This window comes from Nyctibius grandis, chromosome 10 (assembly GCF_013368605.1).
Source record: "Nyctibius grandis isolate bNycGra1 chromosome 10, bNycGra1.pri, whole genome shotgun sequence".
In the NCBI taxonomy this organism is placed as follows: Eukaryota; Metazoa; Chordata; class Aves; order Nyctibiiformes; family Nyctibiidae; genus Nyctibius; species Nyctibius grandis.
In genome coordinates this window covers 28251612-28278213 of record NC_090667.1, presented here as the reverse complement: position 1 = coordinate 28278213, position 26602 = coordinate 28251612, and the positions used below count along the sequence as shown (strand labels likewise).

General features: G+C 39.4%; 1 protein-coding gene across 11 annotated transcripts in view; it reads left to right on the top strand.

Annotated features, from left to right (window-relative positions):
• The window catches only part of MAGI1 (membrane associated guanylate kinase, WW and PDZ domain containing 1), a 300198-nt gene that overhangs the window by 105534 nt on the left and 168062 nt on the right, over positions 1–26602 (top strand). For all 11 annotated transcript variants that reach the window (XM_068408639.1, XM_068408644.1, XM_068408643.1 and 8 more), the window contains exon 2: positions 23305–23421. In XM_068408639.1, coding sequence (XP_068264740.1) covers positions 23305–23421 — 117 coding nt within the window. The remainder of the gene's footprint in view (positions 1–23304; positions 23422–26602) is intronic.

Sequence of the window (26602 nt, the reverse complement as noted above, 5' to 3'; positions counted from 1 at the left end):
AATCTGCAATTCAAAAAGTTGTATTCAGAAGGTAGAATCTGTGGAGATTAGTACATTTGAGTTCCCTTTTCCGAGTGGCTTTAGCAGTATTTAAGTCGTCTTCACAATAAATTCATGTGTATTAAAAAGAAATTAAAAATATTTTTAGATAATTACTCTAATGAAAAAGTATTGCCAAGAAGCTATCAAAGGGATCAAATGTGCTTAGAAGTGCCATGAAAAGAATATTAAATAGAATACCAGTGCACCACGTGTATGGTGGCCTAGATTCAAATCCTTATACTTTTGCTAGTGTAAATGGGTGCCATTGCAGTAAAACTTCTATAGTCTAACTTCAACCTGCTTACCCAGAAACTATAAAGTATTTTTGACCTTTTGTTTTGGAAAAGCAGTGGTTCTCCTCTTGCAAATGATAGTGAATTAGAGTGACAACCAAAGCATTCCCAGCTGTGCTTCAGTAGGACAAAGCCCCTTGCCTACAATAAAGTGAATGAAATGTGGGAAATGGATCATTTGCAATCTAGAAGTTGGCAGTTTGCATTACAGAAACAAAAAATTGGTGCAAGTGTTATTGAAGGTTGTTACAAGTAAAAAAGTCCTTGAGGCGGTAGGCTATGAATCAATATCTTAAAAGAGTTTGGATCCATCTTGGCCTGATGTTACTTTGAGAAGTGGCTGAATTTATTCTAGCAAAGGAGAGGGGATGGATGGCTTTTCTTTAAAAATGCCATGCATTTCTGCATGTTCTCAATTTATGTTCAGGTAATGTAGAGTTACACAGTCAATTAGGTTAACAGCAGTATAGCAATGCCAGTGTATTAAATATGACTTCTTGATGACTGTCATAAGTTTTTGGGTGACCAGAGCAGGCAGCTGGACCACCTAGAACTTCACATCATGTGGTAAGAAAGATAAATGGGCACAAATACTGACTTTACAATAGCAATGAACGTCTCTGGCTGTATTTTTTGGATGGTGCCGTCATCCCCTCTTAATTGTAGAGGCAGATGGAGAGTGATTCCTTTCCAGTCATGTAGAGGGGGAAAATGACAATTTTAATCCTGTTTTGGGAGTATTTTAGTATGCTCCACTTAGATGAATTTTCTAGTTTTTGACTTTGCCACTGGTTTCTTTTAGCTAGTTAGCTAGCTAGCCGAGCAAAACCTGGGGTTGTGTGAAAAACAGATGATGTAATCCGTACCTGAATTCATTCCTTTCCTTTGCCAGGCATAGTGTGCCAGTGCCTCTCTGAACATTTTCCCAGTTAGCTGCAGACTGAACCTGGTAACAATGTGGTTGGGCTGGATTCCTGTCCCAGCCAGACAGCTCTGTTTGGCCTCGAGACCCCTGGGTTTGTATGGCTTTCAGTCATGAGAAATCCTATATTGACAGTTACTTTCAAGTTCATGCCGTAGCACCAATTCCCTGCTGCTCTACACTGTGTGGTTTCGTGGCTGCCCTTTGTATTCGATTTCTTCCAAATGAGCTTCATTTGTTGACAGATTTTGAGATTTTCATGGTTGCCCTGTGCATTTCAATGAGCAGTCCTAGTCTTTGGTCTTGAAATAATTTATAGCATAATGAATCATTATAGTGCTGTGTGATGAAACCACACCAAGAGGATGGAATCTAAATGGAAGAATATGTTCACAAAATGTTTTAGAACTGATCTGTGCCCCCGACAGTTCCTAGCTGAGTGCCCTCGATGACTGCTGGTATCCCTGCTGCTCTCTGCAATGTCTCTTCCAAGGCCAAGAGCGGTAAGACCTCTTGGGTCAGGCAATCAAGTGGCCTTGGGTGGGCTGTTTTCTCCTCCTCTTCTGTCTGCATGCATTCCACATGTCCTTCTGAATCAAAATTTTTCATATATAAAATGATGAGTGCTTCCCTGCCCTACACATAAGAATATGTTGCATTAATGTCCACAATGTACATTACGGATATGACTGCATAACAGGTTATAACCACAGTATATGTTAAGATATACACACGTATATATTAAAAAAATGGGAGCTTAACATAGTGGTGTTATGGGGGTTTTTTGATCAATGAAATAACAGATGTGACTTGAATCCTACAATGTGAAAAAAAGGTTCAGACTCGTGTTAGTAATTTTCTGTGTCCTTTTATTAGTGGCATTTTTACTGCAGCTAATAAGAAACTCAAGATGTTCTCAGGTCTTGAGCAAGTTACAATGAAGAGGTTATAAGCTTTTCAGCCATTTTAACCACTTTCTCTGACACTAAGACTGGAACACGTTCCCCTTTTGTGCCTCAACCAGTTTGTATGGTCTGCTGTTTTGTCTTGCTACAGCAGACTTTGTTGCTTTCTCTTCATGGTTTTATTAGATGGTTCTACTTTGAAATGCCTTTAATTTCAGTGATGCTATTCAGTGTGAAAGCTATAATCCTAGAATCGTGCTCTCTTCATAGCAGAACTGATGGGAAATAATTTTGTTCTGCACTTTACATATGGTAATAACAGTAACTCTTAACATTTGCTCTTCTTTGTGGTTATTTTAGGTTCTGTATAGCAAAGCGAACAGACTATTGGGACCGGTGCTGGCCTGTAATGGAACAATTAAACTGTTTCTGCTCAGTTATATGAGGATGCACGGCAGTGGTTATTTGGGTTTTTCAATATTCTTGTTATTCCTGAAATGTCAGATTATGCTGTGGAAAAGTTAGAACAAATACAAATCTGTCCCCAAAAGAAGTTTGTATCCTCAAGTAGAATAAAAGGGTATAACTGAGTGCGTGTAGCACTCATATATCTGTATATTTGTATTGTGGATATTGCTACTGGTATTGTATGAGGCACAGGGTGCTTGGTACTGCGTGAATGATGTTGGAAGATGTCTGGTAGTTCATTGAATTTCTCATCTGAGCACACAGGAAGGCTTTGTGAAGAAAAGAAAGCCACAATAAGTTGAAAAGTGGGATAACTTAATTTGGGGTGTTTGAAAAAAATATACAGTCTCTTTTAGACAAAAAAAAAAAGAGAGAAAAAAGAAAATAAAAAGGAAGAAAAAAAGTAGTAAAAAAAAGTATCCTTACCATTTAAAGATTGTCTGTCCTCATCATTTACTTGTATCTCTCCCACACCTTCTGTCATTTACTTCTGTGGTCACTGGGTACTTAAACAGCAAGAATTGTTTTTCCTGAGTTGTGAACCATGTTATCACGCATTAGCAAAAGGAACATGACATTTGAAACATACCATTAAAAGGAGACTTTATGGGCCCAGAAGGGTCCATAAGAATAGCACTTACTCACTTGGTGGTCTGGAGCTTTCTAAAACGCAGCAGGCTAAAGGGCAAACTTGAACCTCTAAAGGACCCCAGTGTAGTTAAGGAGTTTATCCATTAGCGTTTCTTGCCACTCTGCTCTGTCTAAACTGTAGATACTGAATAAAAAGAACCTTGTCTTCCTAAAACCCCATCCATTCAGTGCTATATTTCTGAAATATTTTCTCAATGAAATTATGGAAGTGATGACAAGCCATGCTGTTTTCATCTTTTTTCTTTTCAGTTCCCCCACAACATTGTGACGCATACTATATTTGAAGTGTAACTGCAAAAATGTTTCCTGTAATATTTAGTTGAGAATCCATTGTGAAATCAGGAATTTGCTTAATGTCAAGCCAGCTGCTTTGGTTAGGTGAAGGACTTGGAAGAGAAAGGCGTTGGGTACGATTTTCATTTTCAGGGCACATAGTACTCAGAATGGCGTTTAATGGGAGCTGAAGGGATGGTGGTGAGTTCGTTTGCACAGAACTATTTCAGTCATTTCTAATGATTTACCAGGAAGGAAAAAAACAAGGTGGAGTTGGCAAGCTTTATAGAGTTTTAAACTGTAAAATGCAAAAGAGGAGAAAATCCATTGTGAGGAGTTACGAGGAAAAAGTTGTAGAAGCCACCATCCAGAGTCGTATGATTTCCCTGTGCTGACAACCACAGCAGGCTGCTGTCTTTACTGCAGGCAGTCCAAGTCACGTCAGCCTTCTCCTCATACTATCAATTCTTCCTGTTGGTATGAGCTGTGCTGTTTGCAGTATTGAACAGATTTTTCTTAAGGCAATCAGGCTGAAGGAAAAGGTGAATTCTTCTTGAAATAGGTTGTTGAAGGGATGCAGAAGTGTTCAAAAGCTTCTATTGCATGTGTGGTATTGGGCACAGAGAGAACACCTGATCCATTTGTCTTCTGTTCATAAGAAGATCAAAACAATTTGTCGTGTTGCTTATGGAAACTGAAATTTTTCAGAAAAAAAATGTGTCTACATACATATATAGCAAAAAAAGTCAGTTAGAGGGGTTGAGAGAAGTGTGCAGTTTGTTTAGCTTGCATTAATTTGCCCATGTAATAAAGCTAGTGAGAGTAATGGCCTGTGCTTTGCGCGTTGCAGTAGTGCTCTGCTTCATGTACTTTTATTAAAAGTGTTCAAGCACAGAATTATTCATGGCTGCTGGACAGTAAAGCTGCTCAAATCCTTTCAAAATTAAACCTGGTGGTCAAAATACCAATGTCTTAACCAGATCAGTGACTTTCAAAACAAAATACAAGTACTCCCTTTTGCTTTGGCATGGATATATTTATGTTTAGTGTATCATAACAGTAGCAACTTAAAAGTAACTGCTTTTTTATTGGGGAAGCAATGTATCTTTCCTTAGAAACAGATTTTAACATGCTATTTCATAGATAAGCAATGACACTTGGCAACACTGTTTGATGTGCAATACTCATTTTTGTCCAGAGGACTTATTTCTACTCTGTAGCTTCCACTGAGTTATGCATATAAGCAGCCCTTTTGTGTGCCGTATTTCTCAATTAAATTCTCCTGCAAAATCGCGTTGCTACTTTGCCTGGAAAGATAAAGGCATTCTCTGGCAGGAGATCTTAATTCAAATTATAAGATGCATATTTCTCTCTTCCTTTTCAATAATGTCTGATTCATTTTTCTTTGTGCAATGAGTTCCTCAAATCTGTCTTTTGATGGAAAATCATAATGTAAAGCGAGAAATGTTGTTGCAAGAACACTGCAGTAATTGTAGCCCTTGTGTCCTGAACTTGATTCTCCCCTTTGCATTTTGACCCTGCGTCAATAGGTCACTGTTGTATTTGCATTTTGGCAAATTTCTACTCTATTTTCACTTTGTGCAAATGAATTGTCATAGCCATGAACGCTTTGCATAAATAGCTTATCATTTCATTAAACCCTGATTTAAAGCTATCACACTGGAGTGTTTGTGTTCTTCAGCCCTTCTGTTCAGTAGACACTAATCTGCTAGACAGTATGATTTGATCATTTATCAGATATGTTTTGCTCTTGGTCTACCTACCTCAGCTTACCTGCATTCTCAATTGTGTTTTGTTTGGCTGTTAATTCCATTCTTTTTTGTCTTTTTCCTTTTTTTTTCTTTTTTTTAATACTACGTGGATGTTTTTGAGTGGCTTTATTCTTTGATTATAGCAAGTGGCATTGCACGTATACCGGTATTGATTGTTATCTGTAGGTGATCAGGTATGAATGTCCTATGTCATCCAATAAGCAGAAGATATTCATGTTTCTGCACATGCTGTTGTGTGCTTAAACAATTTGGAATTATATTAGGAGGACTTTTGTATACAAGCTCTTGCACAGGTGATGGTGACCTGGAGTTTTAAGCTTGTGTGAGATGGGCAGAAGGACAGTGTGGAGTTTTCTGGAGGAGCTGCTGGCTATGGAAGGAAAGGCTCAGGGCTCTGCTCCTTCTGAGTGAAGTGCTGGTGTCATGGGGGTGGCTGGCGCTGGGACAGACCACTGCAAACCCCAAACAACCTCCCCCCCCCACCATAAACTGGATCTGTGAGGAGCCTCAGATCCCATCCACTTGCCTCCTGTTGGGTTTGAGTGGAGTTGTGGTGATAATAGCACCTAATTCACACTCTTCTGTGGTTTATTGGGGTGATTCCTCAAACTTTTAATACCTTTAAAACCCACTTCTTACCTTTTTAATCTCTCTAATTTTCCATGGTGAATATATTGGAGAGTAGTCTATCGGTCAGATGAGGTTATGGCCCCTTGGCTCTAAGGGATGTGCAAGCTTTCAGACAGGGAGTGTTCCTACCTCAGGTGGATTATCCTAATGGTGACACAGTGTGTGTCTTCATTTTGTCTTGTCCTTCGGTGAATCTCAGCTTGCAACAGAAACACCTTGATGAATGTTCTCATATTCCGAACACTGCTCGGGTGGGCATAAAGCTAATCCACTTGATTGAATTTGGAGCTGCTAAAGCAGAATTAGGCATTTTGGGGATTTTGCAGAGCAGTAAAAAAGAGAATATGAAAGAGAAAAACCTATGATGCAGTTGTTGTTTAGATGCACATAAGCTTGGCCTTAAAATAGTCATGGCATGGAACAGCATAAGGGAAAAAGGATCTTTTATATTGTCATTGCTGTGTTTGCAATTACCCCCGGAGTCCATGAGAGACAAGTCAAACCTGAGACATTTGCTTCACTTTCTCGATGGGTGCAGGTTGCCATAGAGGCACATAGGCCTTAATGCAGCTATTTTTCCTTTTGCATTAAAACTGAATTGATAAGCCATGCAAACTCTTTGTTTCTATGTTTTCAGGCAACTTAAATTTCTCTCCCTGAAATACAGATTTTTTTTGTCAGTATAGCTTGACTGTTGTATCAGTTCAAAATTAGAAACCAACCTTCTACTAATTGATATTTCTCTCTCTTGATTTTTGTTAATTATTTTAAATTTCTAACACTGTGTACGGATCTGAAAAAGCCCCCGAAACAAAACCCAACCCAGTTCCTCTTCTTCAAAAAAAGAGAGAATAAACCTTTCTGTTCTCCCCTTTTTCAGACCCGGAAGGTCAGCATTGATATAGCAGGATGAAACTGCGGAAGAATTAAACCATGTAGCATTACATGTAAGCACTGTCTTTTTCAATCCCTATTGATAGTTTTGAAATCACTCTGAACTGGTCAGGTCATGCATTGTGTTTGTTTTAATTAAAAATCAGCACACTAAGCTCCCTTTGATTTTCCCTAGGAAGGTAGAAAACTCATGAATGTCATTGTGCACTGTTCACTATCTGAGACACTCTCTTTTTCCCCATCTCCTCCCAGGATATATGCACCTTTTTCTTCTAGAAACTAAATTCACTGGCTGTTAGGATGCAGATGAGTTAAATGAGAGAAAAGGCAGGCTCCCACTGCCTGTGCCTTCACACTGACTTGAGAACATGCTGTAGGTGCTAAAGGCGTCTTCTAAAGAGTGATGTAGCCTTGCACACCATTCTAAGCAGGAGACACTTTTAAATATTTTAGCAAGCGACGTAAAAGAAAATTAGAGGAAAAGGTTGTGTATTTGAACGCTGGAAATGCAGGGAGTCTGCAAAAGGTTGATGGTTGTTGTCTTCATGCTACTTGGAGAAACAATAACATCTAAACAGGATATAATTCACTCGTCTGATGCGGCTTGTTAAGCCCATGAGCAAAAGAAAGCTCCAAGTCCTTTCTCTTTAAATTGCAGATAGAACACATTAATATTCATTTTGTTCTGTGCCATTGACTCATGTTTCAACCCTCCAGATGATAATTAAGACAATAGAAGATAAAATTTTGTACTGTATAAAATTGCATTCAAGCCTTAACAAATAAGAGATTATTCTGTCCACTAAACAAAACATAATCATCCTGGCACCCTTACGAAGGAGAGCCTAAAATAGCAACTCTACTCTTTATACGTCACGTAAAATGTCATCATCTCTTTCATTATCTGTACTGTTTGGATGAAAAAGAACTGATTAATTTAAAAGAACCTTGGCTTGTTTGCTAACAAGGTTATTTTCTCATTGATTGCTAGGAAGTCTAGTTCCTTTGGAGGAGGTTGCAAATTATGAGTAAATCAATTGTCAGCCTGTGTGGATGCATCTGCCATTTATGTGCTGGCAGTGTAGGCTTGTGTGTACATGGTGTTTATATAGCAACTTTGGATGTACCTTATTTGAATGAAACTTCTGGGTCTGGGCAGAGGTGGAAAGGCAGCAGCAGGGGAGCATCACATCACAAAAGGGCCAGTCTTCTAAGCTTCTTTTAAAAGCTTAACTGTCAAACAGGCTGTGTCTTAACAGAAAGACCAAAACCAAAGAAATGTAAAATTACACCAATTAATTAATATTTAGGCATATAATTTTAAAACCCCCAGGATAAAAGCATGCAAAACCACAACATGTAAGAGACAGTTTGTTTACCAGGCTGGCCTGGCTGGACTCGCTCAGAAACAGAAGCAGAGTTTATTTCTAGGAGACTGAGGGTCTCACCACGGGGCTTGTTAGCAGGGGAGTGGAACTGGCACAAAGCTGTGGACAATAGTGCAGCTCCTCTCTGGAGGAGACTTGGGATTTTGGGTTCCCTGTGTGAACTGTTCATCTGTGGTTCCTGGATGCCTATTGTGCATTATGCTCAAAACTGATTTTGTTCCAAAAAAACTCCTGTCTTCCAAAGTTCCTCCTTTGTTCATCTACCCTGATTCAGACTCTAAAAGTGGGACTATGTTCAAGTGGGAACAGTGCATTATTCCGGATTGCTCCTTTGATAAATAGCTATTCCTTTTGCATGCTATTTGTCCAACACCTTTTCTTGCCAAGCTGGAAGGTCCTGACCCAAAGTCCTTTTAAGTCAGCAGAAAAACTCCTAGTGACTTAATGAGTGGAGTTAGAGCTTCCCAAAGTAACATAGGAGTGGAAACCGCAGTGACATCCACTCAGCAGAAATACGAGGCAAATACTGTGCTTCCTGGCATCTCTTGCTAGATCGTTTTAGATCTCTCCAAAGTATTTTTCCCTTCCAGTAGTAGATGGAGTACAAGGGGCTCCAGTGTACCTGTGTTGCTTAAAAAGTCTTTCAACTTTGCAGGACTTTTAGATCTTTGACTGTGCACTCCGAAAAGTGAGGGAAGCGTAAAATGAATTTGAGGCTAAGCTGATTAGAGCTTTCCATTTCAGAATCAGTGCGAGACACCTCCATCCAAATGCATTTGATTAAGTGGGGCTTAAAAATGTTTGTTAGCAAACCAGTTGAGAAAGTACAAGGAGACCTCTCCAAAACAATAAGAATAAAAAGTTAAGGAGGAAGAATTAGTATTTAGACACTTAATGCTGATTTTTATTGCTTTCTATTGCATCTTGTTGTCTTTAGCTGGGTCATCAGAATGCTTATCAAAATAATTTAAAAATTAAAGTGACTGTTGATTTTAATGGCAATGTTAGTAAAGCTGATGCTTGAGCATGAAGAATTGCAAATTGGTTAGAACCACGTGAGTCTGGAGAGCCAACACTGACCAGGCAAAAATGGGCATAAAGCACAGTCAGGTCTACCTGCATCCTGCAAAACGGGAAAAATCCCGTGAAACCAAAGCCAGCAGCAAAGCCTGATTAAACATTTCATCTCTGCTTTTCCTGTTAATCTTTCACAAAAGCCAGTAATTGTGGACATACAAGAAAGCCACCAAGACTGCCTCTGGAAACAGTAATGTAATGGGAATGAAACCAGTGTTTCTTTCCACTTTGAATTCTGGGAAACTGTTATTTTGACCACTTCTGGTCTTGTAATTTCCAGTTAATTGTTTTTAGTGTGAGATGTCTGCAGCTAAGCAGACATGCTCACACAACGAAGGCCTCACTTGAGCCTAACTGAGCAGCCAAAAAAACCTGTATTTCCTTTTCTACCAAACCAGAATCTGTGAAACTTCATTCTGGAGGTGTAATTTTAGGTGGTTTTGGAACTGAACTGGTGCTTTGGCTCCCATTTTTTTTGCGATGTGAAGATCTAACTTGGGTATCGGTAGCCTTTTGTAAACCTCCACTTTTGGATTAGCATACTAAGTTTTATTCCTGCAGTATGTGTTTTCTAAGGATTTTAAGAAGAAGAGAGATATGAGGCATGTGGGCAGAAGGGTTTGACTGGACTGAGCTTGGAAACTTGTGAACAGGTAGCCAGGATCAGGGTAGCTGGGCATGCTAAGGCGCTGTCTGAAAAGGCGCCATCAGAGCTATGTCTGATTTCTGCAGAAATGTCACGTTCCTGCAGAATGTCTTCGTTTTGACAAATGCCATTTTGTGATCAAAAGCATTCCATGGAAAATGTCTAACCCGCCATACACTCAAGTCGAGCTTTCCTCTCTTCGTTCCAATATTCTATTTTTCACCAAAAGAGACCATGTCCTTTTGTTTCTGTTGCAGAACTGCTCTGCTTTACATCTAAAGGAGTCATTTGTATGCTGTTTCTTTGTAATTAAAATTCTTATCCCCCAAAATGTGTTTTCCATTAAAAATTCCTGCTCTGCACGAATAAATCTAAATCTTGTAGCTATTGTCTCTGGAAATATATATTTTGCTATATGCCACACATAAACATTTATTTCCTGTTTGAGAAAATGTGTTTTTTACCATCTGTAATATTCATATTTGTTTCTTAGGGAGGGAAAAGTTAGAGTGACAGAAACATGGTACAGGCGCTCCTAAACTCATTAGGAAAACAAGACTTTGTGACCAAGGCAAAAAAAGTTTGTTACAAAACCTAGGAAGCTTTTTCATGTACATTTTCTTTTTATTGCCAAACTTGCTTTATATAAGATATTAAATTTATATTGGAGACCAAAGATATTAAAGTTCATTTGTTTTTTTGAATGTGAGTTTTTTGGTATTTTAGCTGCTGCCATTGAACGTGGTTGTTACAGACAAGAAGAGTTGTTCTAGATGGAATAGACAGTTTCGAGAACCAGAGCATTTTTGTTTTACGTGATTGTATGTGGAATAGCTAATAGCAACGTTGCCCTCGTTCACTTTAGCTGACAATTTGAGTTTTGCCAATAAGGTATGGGAGTACTTTATTAAAACTCCTAACAAACTGGCCTGCCATAGTTCTTGCTTGCTCCAGCCAACTCATTTATTCTGTCAGTGCTTTAAAATCTTATTTTAGAATTTCATTTCCATTTCTTCCACAAAAGGGAGGCCCACAATGCTGTGTATTGAATTGCTTTTACAACAGAATCGGCCCGTTAACACTTTCCTTTTACCAGTGAGGTTTTCTGAACTTGCATAGGTTCTTGGTCGACTGAGCAACTGAAAAGATTTAGCTCATTGCGTCATTTTGCTCTGAAATCTTTAAAATTGCTGTTGGATCTCCCATTCTTCCAGATCCTTTACCTGCCTGTTCAGCACTGTCTTTCTAATTAGATTTCCAAGTAATAGCACAGGACATTGTAGAACTAGTTTGAATCAATTCCACTTTAATCGTGAACATATTTTTTCAAGAAAAACATTCAATCTTGATGTAACATTTTCCAGGGACAAAGAATATCCTCCAACCATCAGAAAACTGTTCCAATGGTAGACTAAAAATAAAACAAAAATATTTGCAGTTAGCATAATTAACCAGAGCTAGTCCAGTTTCTTAGATCTTGTTTTCCCTTTGTCTACAATATGAAATTAAAAAAAGCTGCAGTCACTTTCCCTATAAGCCAGGTTGGTTTTTTTAACCAGTGTGACCTTCTTACTCAATTTTTGTGGCTTCTTGTGCCTCTTGTAAAGTGTGCTTCAACAGCTCCCAACTGTTATACACATTTTTCTGTTTAAATGTTTTTTTCCCCAACAGATTTAGCTCATAATTATTTTCAGCTTTGAGAGCCTGACTTTCTAAAGCACAAAGTGTTGTTGCCTGTGTGCTTCCTTTATGTACTGTATGTTAGTGCTTTAGTGTCTCTTCTGTATGTTCTCAAATGTGTAATTATATATTTAAAAAAAAAAAACAAACAAACAAACAAAAAAAGCAGGTCCATCGCAGGTTGAGCTTAGTTGGGCACTCTTTGAAAATAACTGAGTAGGAACAGGACCTTTACCTGCTACTGCAAGACATCAGCAAGTCTTGTTTTTGGTTTTGTTTCCTGGCAGATCTTGTTTCTGGGAAATTGCTAGAGCAGGTTGGAAAATTAACTTGTAGCCCTCTGTGTAAATGAATATATTGGAGAGAGGAAAAAAATATTTCTTTTTCTTTGGTGAGACACTGATGCACCTGAGTGTGCATCATCCAGCCATGCCAGAGAATGGGCTGTCGGTTGACATGAGCTTCCAGTGGACACATTATGATTTTTAGCTGGCTTCTTCCAAGAAGGCCAAAATTTTCTGCCTGATAGAGATACTTGTGAGGAAAAAAATAATGAAAAAGGAGCATCAGAATTCTTGTGGTCTGACAATGTCTGCATTTAGTGTGCATTTATGGCCTGACCATCACAGGTTCTCAGCCTTAGATTTTATGTATTCAGTATCTCTGAAAATCAGGCCGTTAATATTGACATATGCCTAGAAGCCAGTGAAAGCAGAGTGAAAAACTATAAAGCTGTGATTAGTATTTGGAGGTGACCTGGCTGGGCAATGGGATTTTGTCCCTCCAGCAATCAAGGAAAAACAAGGATGAAAAGGGACTTAGCTTGACTGCTGAAGGAGTTTGAGGTCATGTTTAAAAAAAAAGCATCAAAAACCTGTGCTTAAATTAAAGACAAGAGCAAGCAAAAAAACCCTAAAGAATATGAGCAACTATTCAAAATTCCCAAATACAGGCATGTATGTCACTTTTTTCCCATTTTTCTGGAAGAATCAAATGCTGTATTTAGGGAATGGGTTTCAGATTTTGCAAATATTTTCCTAGTGCCATTCTAGAAATGAGTTTTGTTGGCATGTTGTTATGTGGGGCTTGTTCTGCTAAAGCATTGTAATGCCGTCTGTTTCTCAAGCTGATTTGGCTTTTACAGCTCAAATATTATATCCTAGTTTTAGAACATACGGTAACTCCTCTCAGGAGACGTACAGAGATATGCATCTAATTTCCAGAAACGGGTCGTTGCCTTTGAGTGAAAGACTGCAAGTGCCTTTTCATCTTGATTTTCCTGTTCTTACTATTCTATATAGACTTTCTTCTTCACCCCCTGCCCTGCTTCTGCTGCCTCCCGCAAGCCCTCCCTGCATCCAGGGAAGACTCGCTGGCAGCTTTGAGTCTGAGCAAAGGAAAAGAAAAAACGCTCCCTTATCCAGGTTGCTTCATGCAACACGGTTTTACAGAGTAGGTGACAGTGACAAATGCAGTTATGTGGCTCCCATGCCGACTGTGCTTTCCTGATGAAGTATTACTGGAAGACTGGGATGCTCACGTAGCCCAGTCTGTGTTCGTTGATGGAAAGGCTTAGTGGAGACAAGGCGTGAGCCGCTCAGCCTGAATCTTTCAGAGCCACTCATGGAAAGAGGCTGCATCCCATGCCGCTCTCTTACAATGATTTCATTCTGCATTCACTTCAGATGTGTAGGAGGTTTTTTTCTTTTCTTTCTTACTTTTTTTTTTTTAAAAGCCTACGTGGCAACATCAACGATTCTTGCCTCTAATGACTGCTTCGTACTCCTCATTGCTCTTCCTTACTGGAACACACAGTGCAAAAAGCCCCAACACAGCAGTGTCTTTGTGTGCAACACAAAATGCCTTCCTCAGAGGAATGTCTCTGCTTCCCTAAGTTCACCTCTGGGTCTAGCTTTCTGTAAAGTTTTGCAGAGCTGAGGCTTTGCTCTGGGTGCTTGGTTTAAGGTCTCCGCCAAGAAGCATTTATGGACATGACTTTAATGTTACAACTTGATTGTCAGCCAGTTAACTTACGCCTCTAGTTCAACAGTGATCTGGCCATAGAACTGCCTAAAGTATTTAGCATGGTGCTAATCGAGATTTCATTGAAAGCAAGTCTAGAGGATGTTGCATTGCTCTGTTCTTTGCACACCTACCTCCCCATGCTTTCCTGTGAAAACCTTATGGCGTGTGTGGCTATTAATCAGTATTACGGTTTATCTTGGAGATTTTTTATTTTAGTAGGAAAATATTCTGCATTTGTGATCCCAGCAGGTACCTTCTCTCACCTTACTCTCTGCTGCCATTCCCAGAAACCATCTGAGAGTCTGGGCTCCCTCCTTGTCTTACGTTTGTGGAGTCCTCAAAGTGAAAAAGGAAAACAAAAAGTGAAGGCAAGAGCTTGCAGCATTTCTTGAAAGTAGCACGAGGGAAGAAAAGAAGACTCTTATGAGTCAATAGCAGAGTAGTAGTTGTTAATCTCCAGCTTTTAGTTAGTTGGGTTCATGATTAACTCTGCTGCAGGCAAGAAGCACCCTAGCTGGCTCTACATCTGCCAGCACCCATGTGGATGCAGGAAAGCCATGTTTCTGAAGCTCTGTGCCTGACCAGTTCAAATGTGTTTAGAGGTACCTACGGCAAACAGTCATAAATACTGCTGACCTTTCTTTTCCCTCTTCTATTCATCATATGTTCTTGTTGCTTGAGCTGCATGTGTTCAGTTACCCATATTTTTGCCACCCATGTATTAGCTTTTCCCTCCTTCTAGACTTTCCTGGGGCAGGTATGGTTGCCACTTTCGCTGGAGAAATGTCATCTTTTATTCAGTGTCATGGTGCTATAGGCTCCGTATGGACAACAGAGCTATCAAATTCTTTAAGAAGAGAGGACCAGAAAATGTTCTCGTATTCTTCCTCACGCCTTTACTTTAAGGTAGGACCCCTCTGCATGGAAACTTGCTGCAGCCTGCAGCAAAGCTGTGCAAAGATCAACGGAATCAGGTTTTTCCTTCATGTGGACACAGCTTTAGCAACTCCTGGCAGTTTGTGTCACCCACCAACACTGTGGACAACTTGACCTGCTCAGACACAGAAGGGATCAAGGACTGTAGATGTAGTCAAGCAATGCTCTTAAAAAACCCAAACTCAAGCCTTGGTATTTTGAGGAAGAAAATAATAAAATAATTTCTTCTTGAGGTAGAAAGATCTGATTTCTGCCACCATTCATGCAGTAGCTCTCAGATGACTGAACTATGCTTATTCAGGCTCTCCTTTGAATCATCACAAAAAGAGAGCTTGAATTGGTAGGTGTTTGAACATTGTAGTGACTTAAAGCTTCAGGATGTATTTACCTGCAATGATGCAGTGAGACTCTTGCTTTCTCCATTTTCTCTTGTTCTTTGAGATCGTTGTCAGTGTAGCTTTCCTGCAGGTACCATCCGTGACAGGGCATGCTCCCCTTCCTAGGATGCCATCGTGGTTGCGTGGCCTTCCTCTCTCCCAAGTCAGGGTTGTCCTGGGCTGCAAGGATGTCAGAGGGTGAAGGAAGGTTTTTTCCTCCAGGAGCTTCAAGAAATCCAAGGCTGAAACTTGAGGGTACCAGAAGGTTGAAAAGGCCAAAGGGGGAGAAAGGCTGGTCTTTCTGCTGCATTTGCTGGAATTGCTGATCTGAATTTAGCTAGAGGCAACAGAAATGTATTGGTCATAAGTGCTCAAAATTTTCAGGCCTGGTGTATAAATCATAATATTTTTGCTTTTCAACCTACAAGCTTGAGCTCTGTAGGTCTTTTTTGGCACTTCTCAGCTGAAAGACTATTTGTTTAAATTTACAGTAGAAATATGAATCACTATTAATGCACAGAAAATAAGGTGGAGCACTCTGCGAATACAGTAGATTAGGTTAGGTGCTCGTAGAATAGTTTCACCAGGGATTTATGATCTGTTAAGTGCATTTCTGTAGCAGCAAATGCTGAATTACCACTTCAGTGCTGGTTCATTCACCCATGCAGATTGAGAGCGATACCAAAAGGTACTGTGCCAAGAAAGCTCTTGCCTGCTCCTGATTCTGAACACAACCTGAAAGTTTTGAGTGAATAAGTCTCCTTCAGATTCACAACTTACACCTAAAATAATATTTTAAGAAATTCTGTTAGTAATAAAGTAACAAGGGTTATTCATTCTCCAGACAGGAATTACTAACTGCACTGAAGTGCTCTCTGCTAATTCAGCAGCTAGGCTGCTGCTGAAGTCTTCACCATGCTCCATCAAAGTTGAGTTTTATTGCTGGGTAGGTAGTTAATCCTGTAACTTTGTGCAGTTCTTTATAGCATAACTCTCCAGCTTATCATAATTTCCTTCCACTGGAAAGATTTTGCAATGGATGTGGTTTGTTGTTCTGAGAGGGTTTTAAAGCATAAAAATTAGAAAGTATTTTGTTTTGCTTCAGGAAGATAGGTAAATGATGGGCAGCCGTTTTGCTTTGGTTGTGGTATGGATTTGTTAGAATAACAGAAACATCTAGGCTCTGATCTGAGCAGTTCATCTATCTGGAGTCTGGCTATAGCAGGCTGGTACAAATTAAAGTAATATACTGATTGGTACTTGATGTAGCATTTCCAACAAAGATCCAGTTTGTACCCTCAGACCAGTAGTTTTTGTCAACAGAGACTCTTCAAATTGGTATGGAAGCAATGAAGCAGTCGTTGGCAATGTGAGAGAAGGCTATTGAAGCATTTATGGGGGACATCGAAACATCTGGACTTTATGGACTAGTTTGTACCCAGCAATAGAATTTCATTGGTGTTTTTTGTTTGTTTTCAACAGAGGAAAGAAAAGAAGAAAACAAAATTGGAATCAAATCAGGTGTCATCTGAGCCATGTTAACTGTTAAGCTGAACTCCCTTGGCAATGTTTAAATACCTTTTTAGCACACTGAGCCATAAAAGGTTTTTACGTTTACTTGTGTTAGGAAAATGTAGTAGCAATTAATTTGCCAACATGTTGTAGGTGAACAAGGTGCCTTCATTTCATGGGTGGCTGGAAGGTAGAACCTGCTTAGATTATATTGAATTTAAGAAGCTACATGAATACTTAAGGCTTTTAAACTGGATGCTTTTGCTTTGTGATCTTATTTGAACCCTGGCCAACCATGATGAATGTTTTCTCTCTTACTCTTTGTCCTTGTCCTTTGACCTCGCAGGGGACATGGAATAACAAACGTAGGCACTGGACTTTATTTACTTATTTACTTAGTAGTTAAAACAAGAAAACAAACAAAACCATGATGTATTTCACCTCTTCTCCCCAGCACCCCCTTGACAAATGGCTTTTGGAACAGTGTTAAACTGTGACCTTAAAGCCACAGGCGTAATGAAACTGCAATCTGGCAGATGTGACAGACTCATCTTACATAAATCACTCTCTTTTGTCACTGCTGGCATATGGCCAATGAGTCTTCTAATTATTGAATGGCTTTTATAGCCCCATTATTTATAATCACTTTTGGACAGGAGCTGGAAAACAAGGATGGGACAGAATGAAATGATATAGCAGAAACTATTATCATTTGTGTAACAACTGCTGGGATTAGGAATATTTGATGATGATGTGGTTACCAGCGCAGTCTTGTTAAATGATAAAAATCCACTTGGCATTCATTTTGTCTTCTAAGATGGGCTGCTGCCTACTGGACCTTGCCATGAAAATGATTATATTAATTGATTCAGAAATAGAATATGAATCTTTCCAGACATTAACAAGATATATGGGTGAGTATCAGGGCTACCTTTATGCAAGGACTTGAGGAAAATTCCCATTGCAAGCATTAGTAAGACACAGTGGTGATGCCCTGGCACTACTGTTGCGCCAAGTGCTGTAGGGAAATTTTTAAGAAGTGGCTTCTGCTTCCCAGGAGCCCTGTTTACATCCCTCTTTTTAGTAAGAATTTAACAACAGATTGAGAAGTTGTCTTTATTTACTTTATTAATATTTTAACATTTCCTTAAAAAAAATAGGTGTGTTTTTAAGGGGGATGATGAGTTTAAAACTAGCTTAAGGTAATACACTTTATAATTAAGGGGAGCTATTTTGGCTCTAATTATAGACGAATTTATGTTGAGTCCTGTCTGCTGGGTGGGAGCAGCAGCCTTGGAGAAAGGAGCATGACTGAAGTCACCCAGCCTTTAAGGCCAGTCAACTAAGATTGCAAGTCCACTCACTGCTTTAGAAAATGTGAGCTGCAGGTTCTCAGCTTGTGCCTCTAAACGAGTGGGTTTTTTTTATTTTTTTTTTTTTTCCCTTATCTGCAGTTCTGCGTTTTATAGCACAGAAATAAAACCCTGCCAACCATGATAACTTCATGATGTTTGTTAAATACCTTCAGATAGAGATCTTTAGAAGAAAGATGGTATGTTATAATCAGGGGTTTATACTGCAAATCCAACATGTGCAATCTTTGTGTCTTTAGAAAATTGAACCCTTCCCTCTCAAAGTAGACATCAGGGCAGGAGACTCTTAATCCAGATGACTCTATTGCACTTTTATCCCTTTAGCGAGGCCTTTAACCTTTCATTGCTTCATGGCCCTGTTGTTTTGAAATGGTCTTTGTCTGCCCACAGAGAATCCCTCTGCTAAAGACGCCTTTAAATGGAGATCCCAACAAGAGAAGGGGGATTCTGCTGCAATTCAGGAATGGAAAATGGATTTTTCCAGTTCAGATGCTATCAGTCGCTGTGAATGTAGCAATTGGTAGCCTTCCCAAAGAAGGGTAAAGCAAAAATACCTACTAGTGTAAACCTGCTTATAGGAGTGTAATATAGGTCAGAGATAACTGTGTCCCAGGCCTGACCCTGACCCGTCTTTGCATAAGCATCTATAGGCTCTGTCAGAGTATAGCTATTTATCAGGATTATCTATGACCATCTCAAAACATAAAAGGGATAAAACAGCTGCAGTAATTAATTTAAACATAAACTATAAAATGATAGTTTCCAAATGCATAAAACATGAGTTCAAAATATATCTTCAGAATATTCATATTGCACAGATCTGGCACAGACTACCTACCGGCTGGCAGGAGGGTGCTGTCAGCCCTGTGATGATGTTCACTCTCAGGTTTTTGTTGAAAAAATTCACATTTTGCTTGGTTATTTATGCAGTCTGCTTTCCTTATTGGAAGCTCGTATGTCAATAAAGCAAGAAGCTTGCAGCCCCCCAGGTCTGCTTGCTGGTGGTAGTGCTCTGGAAGAGATGGATGTTCTTACGCAGCGAAGACAGTGTTAGATGATCTGGTATGCAGAGACTGGAAATTGTAGCAATAAGTGTCAGAGCATAATTCAAAGCATAGTTTCTCTAGTGACTTTGATATTAGGTAACTGTTGGAGGACAAATGTATGACAGAGGATTGAGGGTTTGAAAGAAATGTATTTAGAAACAGTCAATATTTTTCATTAAACACAAAAACATCTAGGTTACATATTTATCTCCACAAAACTGACAAGCACAGTTTGTTTCTCAGTAAACTATGTCAGTAATATTCTTTTTTTTCTATGAGAGATGTTTTGTTTCCTCATTGGGGTTTGTTTTTGCTGCTAAAATATTGCTGTTATGATGTAATGGTTTGGGAGAACAAGTGACATACTCTAAAATGCAGTATAATAATTAAGAATAATTGAGAAAAGCAGCCATTCAGCGTGTTACCCTTTGTTTCATTCAAAGATAAAGAAAAAATTCAGATAATAAGATGGAAACATCTCAGATTTGGAGTAGTACAATGGGGAGAGAATCAGTGAAAGTTGGTTCTCTGACTCTATCTTCACGTAAAGAAAGGCATTGATTTCATTCAGTGGGGGGGAAAAAGGAAGGAAACCGTTGCAACAACAGAAAACAATCCTTGACGTGTTTTACTTCTAAAACTTTAAAATATGAATTTTGGTGAGTTTAGTAGGGAAGAATTTCTTTTTGCGGTTTTTTTTTGCCTGATTTTCTAAAGCTAGATATATCAGCCTAATTTTGATTACAGAAATAATGAGATGATTTTTGTGCATGGAAATAAATACATTTCCAGCATAGCCTGGCCAGCAGGAAGGAAGAGCTGAGCACTGGCTCTTAAGATCTATATCCTCTGTTTTGAAAACTGCTGTTTCTGGTTGCATCTTTTGTTCCTCCACTGTTATCACTGTAGGATCTCTTTACGTGCTTTTAGCAGAGAAAAAAGAAAGGATCTCAAAAGAGTAAATGTAATATCCAATCTCCTTGAGAGCAGAGGAGTGTTTTGAAGGGTAGTAGTATACTTCTACTTAACACAGCTCATCTCTAAGGAGACTGGCACCAGGTATTTTCTTGAGCACAACTTATACATGGAATTAGAGGATCAGAATGAATTTTACTGCTACAATTTGCACACAGGAGGTTGCTGAAATGTCACTGGCATGTCTTTCAGATTTTCAGGAATTGCGGGTGCATACATTTCAGGCTCAAAAATGATTTATCTGAGTTTATAAACTTGAGTCTAGCACTAGAATCTACTGAATAATGCCAATATCAAGCCCATGCCCTCTCAAGTCTGAGGATATTTTTGGAGAAGATAATCAGAGTGGAATGAAACATTTCAAATGGTAAAGAATCCAACATGTTACAGGGTGTATCCTTTTGGCAGCTTCCTATGTGGTGTTAGTTTCTGTCTTAGCTCATTTTCTTCTTCCATGCTCTGGAGTGAGTTGCGTGGAGTGGGCCTGCTTTTGTCCACAGCTGTGGCCTCAGTGGCTCCTAAACCATGAACATCAGGGCTGCAAGAAACCATTATTTCTGTGAAGAATTTTCTGGAATTTAGCAGCAAAAATGTGGCTTAGCAAGCACTTTTTTTTCCTCTTTTTTTCTCCCCATTTAAAATAAATGTAATAGAAATGAGCATCACTGTGAGCTCCCTGAGGGGACAATCGTGTGAGTGCAAGTATTGCTATAGTCCCTATTTTTGCAACTGCCATCTTGGCTAGTGAACCAGTGACTCAGCTGGGAAATCCCAGCTACTGCATAAACCAAATAACCAAACTTTCCAGCGGGGGCCGTAATAGACTGAGATGCTGGATGGAATGGGCACAGAGGGAAGCTAAAAGCAGATATCATCAGTAAATTGTGTATTTTCTGAGGTCGAACAAGCCCTAGCTCAGCAGAGTTTTTTCACCTCTAGGCATTATTGTGACATAAATCAGTGAATCATGAGTCACCAGTATGTCAGGAGAAAGCCTATGTTATATGATACATGCAGTTCAGTGCATTAATTTCTTCACTGAATAAGCCCTTGCATTATATCCAAACTGTTTGTCATACTTGTTCTTTTTTCTACAAGAAACCACCTTGTCTTACTATCTCTTGTGCAAAGAAAAATATGGGCTGTTTAGTTAAAACATAAAGAAATGCTTTATTATTTCAGCAGATGCTTTTTTTTTTTGTGTGCCCACTCTTCCTCTGGAGTAAAACAATGTGGTATGAAATCAAGCATCTGGAGTTTGGGAGGTCAGCTCTGATATTGAACAACTGTAGCCCACAGGTCTGTCAAGCCCCTCAAGTTCCTCCTATGTGGGAAACTATTTTTATAGTATAATAACCAGAGACCATTTGTTAGAAAATGGGTTGATAATCTGCTGTTGCAGTGAGGGGTGTTGCTGAGGTAACTCAGGAAAGTGTGATGAGCCAGTTTTATCTGCCTTAATTGCAGTTTTGCTGTTTGAGGCGTTTCTGTAACGAGCATCTTGGTCTTTAAAAATGTTCCATCTTTTAATAGCTGGGCCTGCTGCCTAAGCCTGCCTCTCTTCAATAAGAAAATTAATCTGAAAAAAAACCTGGAGAGCCTAAATACAAATCACACTTTTTAGAATTTGACTTAGTATTTCAGACTAGTTTTTTTTGGGTTTAGTTTGGTTTTTAAACTAATATTTCTGTTACAGTGTTGCAGGACTGCTTTAGGCAGATAGGCTGTTCCTCCCCATGGTCATTTAACAGTCTTTGTTCTTCTTCTCATTTGTCTGGTACTGCTGCTGCCTCCCAGACCCACTGTCCAAGTGCACTCCAGTGCAGTATTATTATTCTTGATTTGTTCTGCAGTGGTTCTTAGAGGCTCTAGCCAGGAATCTGCAACTGTGATGCTATGTTCAGTGTCAACAAGTATTGAGATGATCTCTGCATTACATATTCACAATCCAAAAAATCATAATGCAAATTATAAAAGACCAGAGAAACAGCTGAAGTGGTTCAGCCCAAGGTCTGTGTAGCCCAGCATTCTGGCTCCAGCTGTGGCCATAAAGCAAAGGAAAGGAAAAGAGGAAGATATTTGATATTCCCCCACTTCTTTTCCCAGGTCTCCCAGCCACCAGCAATTCATTTTCAGCTCAAGGGATTTCCTGCACCCTCTTTTGCAACCCTCGATGGGTCCATCTTCCAAGTGCTTTTCTAGTCTCCTCATGAAGCTCGTCAATAAGCTTCTTGCACCCACAGTGCTCTCCAGCAAGGAGATCTGCCACAGCCTGTGTGAACTACTGCCACTGTTGTGTGGTTTCTAACCAGTCTCCAGTTAGCTTTGGTTGGTGTCTCCTAGTCCTTGTGTTGGGAGAGGCAGGGAGCAGCCAGTCCCCACCTGCCCTCTGGGCATATTGGAGACCGATGTCCGCAACAGGCTGCAGCCCACTTTCTTGGTCCTTGTATGGCACCTGCTCCAGACTTTGAGCATCCTGGTTGCGTTTCTCTGAAGATTTTCTAGTGGTTTTTTTTTTTTTCCTTTTCTTTTTAGAACAGAAGAGTTTCTATCCATGTTCTCTGTATGTTCTTGTGGGGTTGTTTTTGCTCTTCAGTCAAATTGATGTCCATGTTATTCCAGACTTGGAAATATTTCATTTCTGGGAAAATACTTCATTAAGTTGCTCCAGTTCGTGTGTTCTGCTACAAGAAAGGATTTGGTGTTCAGCAACTAGCAATGTTCATAAACAACTATGTTTCTTTTTCTTTGTTTTAGGGGTTTTTTTGGTCATTTTGTTTAGTTTTCAACTCATCTTTATTCTCACGCACTTCTGAAAGTGTTCAAAACTGAATGGGGAAATAAATAGATTTAAGTGAAAAGTGTTGGATTTTATTCTGTTGTTTTTAAGGACTTTGGGTGCTCTTAACTCCTTCAATCAATTCTTTTCTAACTCCTGCTGTGTGCTGGGGTAGACACCAGTGCAAAGTATAGCACTTGTTTGATTTTGTGCCATATTCAGCTATATTAGTACCTCTAAGGGAGCAGCCTTTGTCTTCTGTCTGTCTGCCCAATTCAGCCTCCAGTGAGTTGCAAAAGCAATATTCTACCTTTATTATTTTTCTTCTTTTTCACATCATCTGTCTTTCTCCATTTGCTCAGACAAATAAGTGATAAAAGGGAATGATGGTCTGTTTAACACCACAGGAAGAAAGATGCATTATGAGACAAGAGAGACCTCTTGTTTACAGCGAGTTATTTTTGGTAATTAGCCATTTGTAGAGGAAGATGAGCCTCCGCTCGTAAAGTCAGCATGCCATAATTTAGGGGACTCTGAATGGAAGTCTAACATTTGCCTGAATTGGAAATGTTAATTGTGTGCATTTAGAAATAAATAAATGGCTGTTTTTTCTTTGCAGGAAGCAGACTGAACAAAGACCTGAGACATTATCTCAACCAGAGATTTCAGAAAGGATCGCCGGATCACGATCTGCAGCAGACTATTAGAGATAACCTTTATCGCCATGCTGTGCCTTGTAAGTAACAAAACATTGACCTGGTGGATTACATGTAGTAGAATTTGGGGGGTTTTTTTGAGTCAGGCACCACGTGGTGGTGTTCACAGCTCCAGGGGAAACTCGTTTTTCAGCCTGGGCAGACTTCCATGTGTGACAGCAGATAGGGTTCAGGTAGAGTTGAAAAGGAAACTAGTTCATCCCTGAACTCTGTTTTTTTTGATGACCTTTTTGGAACAGTTGATGGTTTGATACAAGTCTGTGATGCTTATTGTGAAGAAAAAAACCCTAAAAAACCAGCCATGAAGTGAGTACTTGTCTTAGAAATGGTCTTCATTAATATCATTACGGTGAATGTTCCTTTATTGGTTTGAAACCTATGAATAAAAAACCTGCTTTTATTTTTATTTCCTTAGCAGATCTTTATTTCTGATGCTTATTTAACTTGTGAAATTGAACAACGTTTTATGGCTTGGTGCCATTGTAGCAGGAACTGTCACTGTTGGAAGGTCATCCTCAGTTCAAGCAGGAGATAAGCAGCAAGAGGTAGTGAAGCTGAGAAAGAAATACTCTTTTTCACTCAAAAACAACCAGAAGGAAAACTGAGAAGTTTAGAGAGTGTAATCCTTAAAAGTTCAGAATCTTTACCCAAAATCAGACTGTCTTTGGCATTTTGAGAAGATGTACAAAGAGTGGAGAATGATGCAATTTAATTGCACCTCTGTTTGGCATTCCCCAGCTGCCAGGAGAGGCTATTCTAAAGAGAAGGTTTCTCTGCTTGAACTTTGAGCTGTGGGGATAACGGTATGCTTTCAGATCAGGCTGGGATAAGAACTGGTAAACATCTTAGTTATAGCATACTGAGATGAGCAGCAAGATATTTTGAAATTTTCTATCTTAACATGAATCAGAGGATGTTTATCCCGGTAGACTTATGTAAATATTGAATAATGATGTTGCCACTCAAAAGTCGGTATTTGCCAACAAATATCACATAAAGGTACACAGAGTAATAGCTGTTTTCAATCTAAGTGTTTCATGCAGGAGAATTGTGTAGGGCCACAGTTAAAATTGTGTAATAACACTGACAAATGTTGATTTTTCAAATGGCAGATGCTATATATCACCATTGAGTTTATTCTCATTTTATCAGTGAAAAGCATGGACCAAATTACATTTCAAGTGCTGCGCATGTACATAAAGAATAAATATGGATTATTATTTTCTATTGAACACTTCCATTTTCCATTTTGTCAATGTGAAATATGATTAGTTTTCAATCATCTAACTTGCCAGGCTGCAGGTTTCTAAAGCATACTGCAGAAAGTGCCTTCTAGGAGAGCACATGCAATGTTAGGCTCGGGAGATGCGATGTCGTCATGCTAATGTCCTTCTGCCTATGTGTTATATTCCAGCTTCTAAAGCAGCAAATGAGTGTAAGTTCTCTGGAAGCATTTTGTGCGTTACCAAGGTTACATTTTGAAATGCTTTCCATTGATCCTTTTCTCTGATTTATTGAACTAGATGGTGAGCTAAACTGCTTGGACTCGCTAAAGACTTTTGATTTAAATTTAAGAGCAGTGAAAGTGATTCCTGCCTTTTAGAAATAGCTGGGGGAGACATGGGTTGTCGATGTATTAATAAGACCCTCAGTACTTATGTTCCATTTATGAAACAAATGGAAAATCTGAGAAGTGGAGTTAGTTATTGTGTGTCTCCATACTTGCTGAGTTGTATAGCAGGTAGCATTTAATTTTTTCTTCATGTACTGTGGGGATGGTATTAGCGGTAGCTTTTAAGAATGAAGCTAATATTCATATGTGAATTTGAATGAGACTGCTGCATGCATGGTGGGTTGGGATGCTTTACAGGTCTGGAGATTAATCTAGCTGTACACTCATATTTTTATTCCTTGGTACACGTGACCAGTAAATCCAGAGCCCTGGACCAATCTCTAGCGCTAATGGATTATGAAGTCTTGTATTTTGAAAATGGAATTCCCTGCTGATTATGTGGCAAACACGAACAAGAACACAAGGTCACTCGGACTGAGCGTGCTTGGCCTGACAGCTGCTTTTTGTTGCACTTAGTATAAGAGCTAAGCGAAGTGATAATTAGTAAATGCTAAATGGAGAAAGGCGATTTTAACCAGTTCTTCTCCAGAAATTCTAGCAAGAATCCCATGTAGTTCAGCTCTGACTAGTTTGGTACAGGTGGTGAGAAAACCCAGAGGGCTTCTGTTTCCCACACAGCCACGTGCCAATTGTGTGCTTGGCTGAATCAGGAACTGAATGAAGACACGGCTATAGTTTTTGTAGAAGATAGAGGTCAAGCAGAGGGGAGGAAAGGTGCAGAAAGTTTGACTTGGCCTCGTTATTTCATATGACAATGACACGCTGCTTAAGCATCATTTAGATTTTTACTTTAGGAGAGTTGGTTAAGAATTTGCTTTACTTTCTGGTGAACAATTGAGGGTGTAAGAGAGTCACATGATGCCACCTCCCAAAGGTCATATCAACATAGCCTAAATGGGTGACACAGGGATGGTTTTCTGAGAGACCAGAGGACTTCGTCACTAAACGTGGGACCTGTCATAAAGATATGAGACCTTGAAATGGACCCAAAAGTGAAGTATTATTGAAGTAAATAGATGAACCACATGGTTATTTTGCAAGCTGAAGTCTTCCCCTGTTCCTCAGTGCCCTCTGCCCCTCCAGCACCCTTCCTCTGAATATTCATACCCTCAGCTCCCTGCTCCCCATTGAGCTGATTTTTTCTGCAAAGATCTGTAGTAAACAACAGCTGTGACAAGCTTCCAGGTGGCCTCCAAGTTTGGTTGTCATGCCGTTGTGAGTGCTCTGCTGCTACTATCACACCAAACCCACGGGTTTATTTACAGACACAAAGTATTCTCCTCTGGAATTTACAACTTGAGGATCATAATCTAGGACTAAGCCAGAGTAAGGAAGAGAGTCAGGACACCTTATTTATGTATTTGGATGGTGTGTAAATGCTTATGAAGCCGTGCATTTACAATGTACAAATCTTTGAAAGGGATAGTGTAGTTCAGCCACAGAACTAGCTTTTATTTCAGCTGAACCAACTGTGGGTTATTTCCTTCACTTTCTTCCTGATATTCTCTTCTCACTGTTAACTTCGCATGCTGGGTCAGAAACATTTTTTTTTAGAGTATTTTTGTCTT